Below are 10,149 nucleotides of genomic sequence, written 5' to 3'. Positions count from 1 at the left end.
GACACTGTCTGGTAATTTCACACGCACTTAAAATGTAATTTTGTAACTCGATTAAGAAAAAAAAATTGTGTATTTCCAACGCTGGAAAGCAGTAGTTCAGGGTAAGCTGCATGCTCTTGAGACACATTTTTGAGACAAGGTTTGACTCACCACAGCCCACGGCTGATCATGACATACCGCAGAGGAAATATTGGATATGTTTAATTTTGATAGGGAGATCAATACGTTGTTATAATATACAACCTGACTTTTAGAATTCCCTACCTTTTTAGTACATCTAATCCAAAAGAAATCATTTCTTTCTGCCTCTGAATTCCTAGAGAAGTAACAAAGTAAAATGAAGGCAATTGATGGAGTATCACTCACACTAAACAGGAAATAGAACAGCACCTGGGTATTGATATACAGTACACAGACACTTCAGACAGCAATCCCATGGGGAAAAGCTGTTATAATCCACTTGTCTCAACAAAGTGAATCAGACAGGGACATGTTCAGCGATGTCCCAAGGGGGGGGAAGAAAAAGCAGAAAACAACCCAAGAATCTGTCCTGATTACATAAATTTATTTATCACAGTTAATGACATTTTTTAGATTAAGCAAAGGCATAAAAAACAGTAATAATTTAACTGTACACCCTTACACTTCTGACTTCACACCTAACAAATCTGCCCCATTTGTGAATATGGAAACTGCTATCTGTCATTATGTGACCCACTTCCCTAACACCAGCAAGCCCATGAAAATTTCTGCACTGTAATTTAAATGCATGTCTTTATGTAGTGCAAAAACACCCTCACTGTGATACCTGGGCAAACTATGCTTGTTAACCAGCATAACCATAATTAAAAGCAGGCAATAAAAAGTGCTCTGTAATCTCCCATGACTGCTCATTTCATTTAGCCATTAAGCAGTCAGATTCTTTAGTCCTGGGGGACACTTCTTGTTGCATCAGGTGTGTCTGCAAGTCATTGGACAAATTTTTGAACAAGTTCGCCATCTGCTGGCGAGAGCTAAAAAAAGTCCCACAACAAAAATTTTCAGAGCAGTCCAAACTTCTACTTCGCAAGTAAACTGAATGAAACAGCGGAATGCAAACTCAAATATACACAACCCAAATGAAAAATTATTTTGGGGAGGCCGTTCCAGAAGAACTGCGGGAAATCTTGCTGTGAGACAGACATCTGTCTCCATGACAGTGTTTTTTGTGGCAGTCTCTTGGAGGAGGGTCCTGCGACTCACTTGGCCACCCTCCGCAGTTCTGTCAGAACCCAGATCGCCAGTGTGAGCAGCGCCAGAGATCCAGACTGGTGTGTTGCAGCCAAGGGTGTTGGCACATACAGAAGCAGGGTGCTGATACCAAGACCCACCTGAGGACACAGACATGGAGGTTTACCTGGGTTCAGGTGGCACAGGTACGGCATAATGGGCTTATATACACAGTGCCACATCATTGAAAGAACCTTCCAGTACAAAAGTACAAATTCCTGAAGTACAAACAGCAAGAAGTCTGTCAGTTACTCTTGAAGGGGGTTAAAAAGCACGCGCACACAGAACCTTAGAAAATGTAATAAATTTGACAATTTGAAAAAACTGAAACAATCCGGAAGAATCAATCCTGTACACATAGAGATTTGGTTCTTGTCCTCAGTGAGAGGTTAAACCAGCTACGCGCTCACCTGTAAGTAGGCCATGGCCGTTAGGCAGCTGATGGCTATCTTGGCCCTCTGGGGCAGTCGCATCTTCCTAGAGTACAGGAAAAGGCCCGTGATCGCCGTCACGGTGCCGACTCCCTGTGGAGAGATGGAAACAATGCATGTCAGGATCCATGTTTCTGACCACACACAGAGGACCGGGCTCACAATCAGGGACCTCTTTCACACCAGGGGGCACCCTCCTACTGCCCAAATTCCTGGAGGACAACCCAAGCATGCAAAAACCCCCCTTTAAAACCTCTGTGCACCTGTCTCTCTCCTTATCAATGACTCTTCCAACTTTTAACCTCATATCTATGCATTTTATCTATATCTACAATGAAGGACAGTTGAATGATAGTGTTTTGGTAAGTGTAGTATAGGCCTATTACAGCATATGGAAAGAAACAGAGGTGATAGTCTACGCCTAGTTCAATGCCTTGCAGCACTCCTGTCACAACAGTGTGCCCTTATCTTCTGAGCTGCTCCCAAAGTTCTTTGTTTAAGAGAACATACGTCATTTCCAATTCATCTGACTAGACAGTCTACGGTTGAAGTGCGAGAGCTCTCATTTCCAGCTTGTCTCAACCTTAATCAAACCAATATCACCGAGGCAGACTTCAGATGAGTGGCAAGGAGGAAATCCATTTCAACGCTGGCATGACGAAGCGCAGCCCACACTTCAGTCAGGCCAGGCTCCGAATTACATTGCAGTGCCACATCTCGCAGTTTCTATTTAGGACCATAATCTCCCTCTGTTCTGTGCCTCATTTAACAGGCGACACGCACCGACTGCACATGCAAGTCGATCACACGCAAAGGACCATCAAATTCACTTCCTGACACTCCGTTCTCAACCTCCTCCAAGCCCCTGAAATATTGTAAATGTTGTTAAGAGTTTGCAGCAGGCATAAAATGTGTGTTCCATAAGTAAAAGACAACTAGGGAGGAGATATATCAGTCAAGGTTGGAAATAAGCAGAAGATGACAGAGACATTTGACCTCTTTGTATATATGTTTATATGCATGTCCCTGTCGCTTCCAATTCAGAGTTTCTGAACATTTCCCACCTCAAAATTCCAGATATTACATTACAGTATTGTCATTTAGCAAACGATTTTATCTAGAGCTACTTATGTAGGTTACAATTTTATCCATTTACACAGCTGGACATTTAACCCTAGGTTATGTACATTGCCAAAGGGTACAACAGCAGTGCTCTCGTGGGGGACTGAACCAGCAACTTTCAGTTATGAGTCCTACCCCTTACCATGATGCCGCACTGCTGCCACCACATCTCATTTTACAGGCCTGCTCAACTGATTCTGTTTTTGCTTGTGCTTTGGTAGCTTAGGTTTCCAATTCAAGGAAATGTTCAGTTTCAGCTCTTGGTTCTGATAGAAGGCCATGAGTTGAGTGTTCAGACTCATACCCTTCGACTCATATTACTGGACTATCTTTATGTAAATACTATGGATTCTTCTTCTCCTGGTACAGCGCACAACATATTTTATGTGTGTTAGATATTCAGAACACAATGCTCCCTTTCAACCCCTTTTGCCTCAGTGCCCCCTGGACACCCCCATTGAGAAACCCAATGATACAGCATATAATTAATTTGATGCAGAGTCACAGATCTATAATTCTCTTGATTGCATTCTAAAGTGATGAATAAAAATGCTGAATTTATATTGAGTCCTTGGCTTAAGTATGGCAATGGTTTGGAATCACAAATGTTTTCCCCAGATTCTTACCTCTTTTTTTCCCCAGACTTTTCAAGTATTATTAGTAAATATTTCCATAATTTTCCAGACCTGTGTGGGAATGCTGAATTCCCTCTGTATATGCATGTAGTAAGAATTGAAGTTTACAGGCCAATCACATATAACCAAGAGCATGTATACAGTCATTTTCTAACATCCGCAAAATGGAATGGTAATGCCATACAATATTAGTGCCATTTTTAACCCAGCAACTACACTTATTACGCCTAAATGCACAATGACACAATAGCACTGGTTCATCATACTATCAGGAGTTGGCTTTATCGATGGACAATGGCTAGTGTACAGAAGGGCTAGAGTGCATGCAAAGGCATTAACTAGCAGAGTCTGTGTTAACAACTTTGTGGTACTTGCCAGTATGCGGTGATCAAACTGCACTGTGGTGGGGTTCTCAAAGAAGTTCTTGAGTGTTGGGGAAAAAGCCAGCAGGTCGTCAGGCAACCAGCGCTCGCCCATCTTGGGGAAGGAGTTGTAGACCAAGCCTGCATCCAGCCCCGCCACAAAAGCTCCTGAAACACCAATCAATTAAATCCTTTTTTGGGACAAAAAACATCCCATTTCATTGCCCTGAGCATCTCACCTGACCACTGTCCCATGTTCACCCATGTCTGTTACTGCCGTTACTGGCCACCGTCTCCCCTGCAGCTGGTTGTCCAGTATACATGGACATCTACACCATCCTTACCTGAGAGGGCGGTGAGGAACACTAGGCCACCAGTCCCTGCTGCAAACCGCCGGAGAACAGTGAGCTGCCGTGTGTTCGGAAGCTGCAGGAGAGAGAGGGAGGGAGGGAGAGAGGGAGAGAGGGAGAGAGAGAAAGAGAGAGAGAGAGAGAGAGATAAAAGAGGACAGAGGGAGGGAATGAAAGAGGAAGGAAGCGAGGGGGAGACAGAGGAAGAGGAAAGATATATGAAGAGGAGGAGAGGAACAGCGAGAGGAATGAGCGTTAGGTCTGCTATGAGGAGACCAAGATGGTTAAAGGGCCCCTGAGGCTGTTCTATGAACATGATGAGCATTTTACCTTAACCAATTATCATTCAACAGCTTTAATTAATTGGAGCTGGGAATTAATATGATAAACTGATAAATATTAATAAACTGCCCCCGGGTCAGTGGATGTGCGTACCTTGTGGGTGGGCAGCATTAGCGAGAGCCCAGTCCACAGGCTGGCACAGTACAGCAGGAGGGCCGAGCCCAGGTGGGCTGCCAGCCGGTACTGGCTGACCCGTGGGATGTCGTAGGAGTTTGGCTTCTCCTCCAGTCCGCTCTTCACCATGTACCAGCCCAGCAGGCCCTGAGCGGGACATTCATACACACATTATTCAGGAGCGCATTCTGATGCACTCCAGTCAAATATATTTCCAACAGTGCCCTCCATCTGATTATAAACTCAATTTCCCCCTTTTGATAAATGCCAACCTAAAGCCCTGATTATGGAAATCACAACCTATAGTAAAACAACTGTCTGTGACCTAAAGCATGGGCAGAGCCACACCCCCTCATCCTGGCCCCATCAACAGAAGTGGTGCAACCCATTAAAGTGTGGCTAACAACTGCCCCATCTCCTTTCCTCCCACACTAGACTACCCCAAGAAGAGCTTGAGCTAAAAGTTAATCAGGCCACATGGCCGTTTCTTAGATTTTACAGTTTGTAATAAGACTTTCCACAAGAAATACCTCTGCCAATAATTACAGCAAGGCAGAATAAGCTCTCGCACAGAAGAAACTCTAGTAGCCAAGGTAGCCTTAAGCCCAGAGCTCCACTGCACATACCTGGAAGAAGACGAAGCCGCACAGACCCAGCACGCGGCCCTTCATGGAGCGTGTGAAGTAGCCCTTCCTCCAGAAGTAGACCGTGGGCAGGATGTAGGCCAGCCCCACCAGCCTACCCCACATCCGGTGGCCCCACTCCATGTAGAAGATGAACTTGAACTCCGTCAGGGTCATGTTGTGGTTCATTCTGCACAGAGTATACTCTCTTGTCACACGCAGTAAGACTATTTCATTAGTGTGGTGTAGTGTTAAGAAACAGCTCTTGTAATCCAGAGGGTGTCAGTTCGATTCCCATGAGGGCTACTACTGCTGAACCTTTGATGGTAAATAGTGAAGGTACTTGCCTCACTATTTATCCACCTGTATAACTAGATATAAATGGATTTGGTGACATCAGGGCTTTCTGCTGGACAGCACTGCGATCTCATTAAGAAACAGAGCAATGAAGCTGAGTGTGCATGTTAGAGGGAAGGATTTACTGCTTTAGGGCTGGTGACATTCTTATTCTAAACAAACAGATTGCCATTTCTACACCATGGAACCTGTTCAAAGATAACATCCCAAGATGTTTAATGTTCTCAAGGAGCCCCCAGAGGCTTTCAGAGGCCTGCCCCCAACTTACATCTTAAACTCTGGGTACTGCTGGTACTTCTGGAATTCTGCTTCCCATTCTGCCTGCGATTGAGGGGGTTTCATCTCCTTTACCAAGTGCCAGTCAACCATAGAGAGGCCCGACTCCGTAAGCCTGCAGACAGCAAACATATTTCCCCTTTAAAGCTTTGCGTCTGGAAAAAGACTGGGAAAATGGGACTGATTTTCTACAGCACTCTGCTCTTGTAAGACTCCCATTGCTCAAATGCAAAAAAATTCTTCAAAGAGACTAATTCAAAGCAGGGCATTGGGATTATAGGTTTGTATTGCTCTGTCTAAAAGATGTTGGTCAGTAATTCTTATAAGTGAAGTGGCCTGCATGTAATCAACAACCGAATGTCAGATGATCACCTCTTACGCAACTTATATAAACCGTACTACACAATGTCAAATGTAGTCTGTACACAAACAACGTAAAAAGGCGATCCGTATATTTTGAATTATGAATAAATATAGAGGACTTTTAATAGGTTATTAAATTGATGACATCCATAGTATTTGGATTTCATGTAGGCAGAACACACTTTAATCTCCAGATTGACTATTATTTAAGGACAGAAAATTGGCAAATTCTTCAGCTGTCTAGTAAAGGCCACAATCATCTGTCTAGTTAGGAGAGATGAAGACATTCTGTTGTACTCGACCACTATTCCACTACTGCTTGGTATGAGGGGAAATCTGCCTTGCTCGTTCCCAGGACTTTTTCCATTTTGTTTGGATCATGCTTGACTTGTCTTTTCGGAGAAACCGTTTCCTCACCTGGTGACACCCCCCAGTACGACTGCCCCCACCACCAACCCGCTGCAACCCACCAGCCATCTTCCGACAATGCGATTGGTGGCTGCGTTAGGCACCGATACTGCAGCCGGCGTCGGTGTAGCACCGGCCTCTGCTATGACTGTGGACTTCTCCCTCCTCACCAGCCACTGCCTCAGCGGAGACCGCTGTCATTAGAACAAGGGAAAGAACGCAGCAGCATCAGCAAGCTTGTCAACCAGATAAAGCCATCACAATGTAGCAGTTCATTTCCAGGTTTACGACGTCAGGCTAATTAGCGGTTAGCTACATAGACTTGGTACATAGTAACCGCCCACTGGGTAACGTTATGTACGTAGCCTAACTAGCTAATACATCGCAACGTGTAAAAAAAGATTTAACAATCTAGCCCAGTGATTCTCAGCCTTTTTTGGCTTACGTACCCCCTTTTCATGATTTTTTTTAAACCAAGTACCCCTTGACCAGACTACAAAATTTTGCTTTAAAATACTATGAAATTGTAGGTGGCCAAGCCCAGAGGCTAGAGAAGCAGTCTAGCTGCCCGAGGGTCACCGATTTGAGTCCTGAATAAGAATAACAGTAAGACAGTTATTATATTTGATGCCTCCAGAGCAAGTTTATTTGTTACAACTCCCAGCACAAATACTTCAGTATGTAGCTTTATGCAAGTCCAGTTTTATGTCAATAATTACCGGCTTGCGTCGGGGTCCTGCATCACCCTGTCGGGGTTTATTTCGCAATAATGACCGGCTCTCTGTACAATATCCCGCTTATTTTACGGTTACTTACTAAAGAAATCAATAATTTGACACAAAATATTGATATAAAAATGATGTTACTGATTTAAAAATGATTTTATTGCTACCGCTAAAAAATTAGTCCGTTAGATTCTACGGTTGGAACCTGCGTCCATAGCAACGTAAACTCAGTGGCCTCCTTGAGATTAGCCTACTTAACGTTATAATTCACATTAAACTGAACATTTCCATTGATGGTGAAGTGAGGCAAGGTGAATGGGACTTCTTTGGGAATACTGATGTTGACGTTTCTGTCCTCGTTCATCTCATCCTTCTTGCCGGGGCTTTGCAGTTGACACACTTTGCATTTTATGAACCGTGCTTCCTTATTATCTAGCTGCTAGACTAGCTAAATGGATTGTCCACACGCACTTGATTTAAAATGACACGACTCGTAGCTTCACCATCCAAGGACCGTGGTTTTTAAGCTAGTGTTACCATGCAAAGCATCTCAGCATCCTGGATCGCAACAAAGTAACATTACCAGTCACATATCACGAACTCAGCGGTGGCTACTTAGCTGGCTAACTACACCGGTAGGCCGGAAACTGCACGTTAAAAGATAAAAATACAATTTCTCACATTTTGTAAGAATCTAAAATGTATGCACATATCCATGCAACAGAAAGTATGTTCTGCTGTAGCTACATCTACGCGTACCCCTATTTGAGAAACACTGCTTCAGCGTGTATGATCAGAACTGCTTCCGTAACAACGGTCTATTATAGCAGCGGTCTGCTATTCAGAAATAACAGAATGCCGTAATTGACCAATCAGAATCAAGTATTGAACACAGCCGTGTAATAACTCTATTTAATACACTGAAATTCATTTTTAATTTGTGTGTAGTCCTAATTTTATTTAAAAAGTGTAATAGCCTATTTTAATGATTAATTCTTAAATGTCAGTGTTCCTCTTTCTCTGACGTACCCCCTGCAGTACCCCCAAGTACCCCTAGGGGTACGCGTATCCCTACTTGAGAAACACTGATCTAGCCAACCAACAAGCCGCCTCTTCTATTCACAAACCAGTGTGCAATGTAACTGGCTAAGCTACGTGACACAAGCAGTGGCGGCTGGTGAGCTGGAAACAGGGTAAGCTGAAACTTTACCTTTAAATCTATCATTACTTTCAACTGTTCCCCTTTATCCTCCTTGATTAACAATAAAACAAATAATTCACAGAATAATTGACACTAATGCGTAAATATAGTAAATGATTATGCTCGCGAAACAGCGCAGATTGTCTATTGCGAAAGCTACAGCATGAGGTTGTTTAATTAACAAGGATGGCAATTTGAACAATTAAGTGGCAAGCAATTCCAAAGCTTTCTCTTAAATGTTTCACATTATAGCTTTCTTGTGTTACAAAATTCAAATTACAAAACGGAGCTAAATTTAGTTAGATCGATTTAAATTACTGAGAATAAACTTTTAGGTTAGGTTGAGTGCAATGGACAATAACGTTTAGAACACAGACCTCACAAAAGCTGTGTTGTGTCATGAGCACCTAACGTAATTTAAATCGATAAATGCCATCCTTGTTAATTAAACAATCTCACGTTGTAGCTTTCGCAAGCACACAAACTACAGACAATCTACGCTGTTTCGCGAGCATACTCATTTACTCCATTTACGCAATTGGTGTCAATTATTCTGTGAATTATTTGTTTTATTGTTAATCAAGGAAGATAAAGCGGAACAGGTTGAAAGTAATGATAGATTTAAAGGTAATGTTTCAGCTTCCCCTGTTTCCAGCTCACCAGCCGCCACTGGACACAAGATATACAGTAAACATAGCTAAATAGCAAGCTGTAATTGAATATACAGCAATATCGTGATCCCTATGTCCGACCTTCAATGAGATCTGGGGAGACAGTTAGTTCAATTCTCCATTCATGACACTACGTAGCATGTTCACCAGATTCTTTGATTCCTTATCGCAAGCTACCTATAATTAACATCAACATTAGACACAACGCGCTGAAATCCAATGCACTGGTTAGCTGTGGCTGCGTGCAGATACGCACGTTTCCCAGTTAGGACGTCTAACGTTAGCCAGCTAACTTAGCCAAAGAGCGTTACATACCTGATAATTCCCCTGTTGTAGTCTTTTCCCGGCTGTTCTACAGCCACACGACACGAAAGCTCGCAGAGATGGTAGAAGCATCTTTGATGTCCAAGTCCACCCGCCTTCATAACAATTCGCTAGCTGTACAGCCAGATGATGCCCTGCTTTAACCTTACACAACCGAAAGTGTTTCCGTTATCCAACTATTTCAACTTTGACCTGTGACGTCAAGTCTTAGCTAACGATAATCAACATTGTATTTTTGATTAAGTAACAAAACCCACGCTTTACAATATCTCTTTACAATATTTGTCAACCGCGAAAAATCGAATAACAATAGTTCGTGTGTTAAAAACGTCAAAAGAAGCATGCCAAATGTGATATGAAGGCTTCCAAGCGGCTTCCATTTTGTAACCATGTGATATGAGTAATCACTGTTTGACCTTTTTATATAAATGGTGTTTTAAGCCAGTTATATATCATATTAAACGGTAACAGTTCTGTAGTGTTTCTGAAAATGCATTTAAATTCTCGTCGTTGGGTGCAACCAATACCACACTTGATAAATTGCTATTAAAGTAACTTTTTTTATTATTATTATCG

At 42.8% G+C, this 10,149-nt stretch overlaps 1 protein-coding gene across 1 annotated transcript; it reads right to left on the bottom strand.

The window, feature by feature from the left end:
• Positions 1-553: 553 nt before the first annotated feature.
• Positions 554-9,785, bottom strand: LOC118789728 (cytochrome c oxidase assembly protein COX15 homolog). Its single transcript, XM_036546300.1, has 9 exons — positions 9,565-9,785; positions 6,662-6,846; positions 5,874-5,996; positions 5,252-5,438; positions 4,605-4,772; positions 4,164-4,245; positions 3,829-3,987; positions 1,680-1,789; positions 554-1,370 (listed from the first exon to the last, which is right to left on the bottom strand). The coding sequence occupies exons 1-9, from the start codon at positions 9,643-9,645 to the stop codon at positions 1,239-1,241; spliced, it is 1,227 nt and encodes a 408-aa protein (XP_036402193.1). The 5' UTR covers positions 9,646-9,785; the 3' UTR covers positions 554-1,238.
• Positions 9,786-10,149: the final 364 nt, after the last annotated feature.

The sequence above is a fragment of the Megalops cyprinoides genome, chromosome 15 (assembly GCF_013368585.1).
Source record: "Megalops cyprinoides isolate fMegCyp1 chromosome 15, fMegCyp1.pri, whole genome shotgun sequence".
NCBI classification, from domain to species: domain Eukaryota; kingdom Metazoa; phylum Chordata; class Actinopteri; order Elopiformes; family Megalopidae; genus Megalops; species Megalops cyprinoides.
This window is presented reverse-complemented; position numbering and strand designations above follow the sequence as displayed.

Bases quoted from the DNA above. Each gene is read 5' to 3' on its own strand.
- LOC118789728 (XM_036546300.1), bottom strand. From the start codon at position 9,645: ATGCTTCTACCATCTCTGCGAGCTTTCGTGTCGTGTGGCTGTAGAACA. The intron at 4,246-4,604 runs GTACGCACATCC...TCTCTCCTGCAG, and splicing joins TAATGCTGCCCACCCACAAG to CTTCCGAACACACGGCAGCT. The intron at 3,988-4,163 runs GTAAGGATGGTG...TTGGTGTTTCAG, and splicing joins GTTCCTCACCGCCCTCTCAG to GAGCTTTTGTGGCGGGGCTG.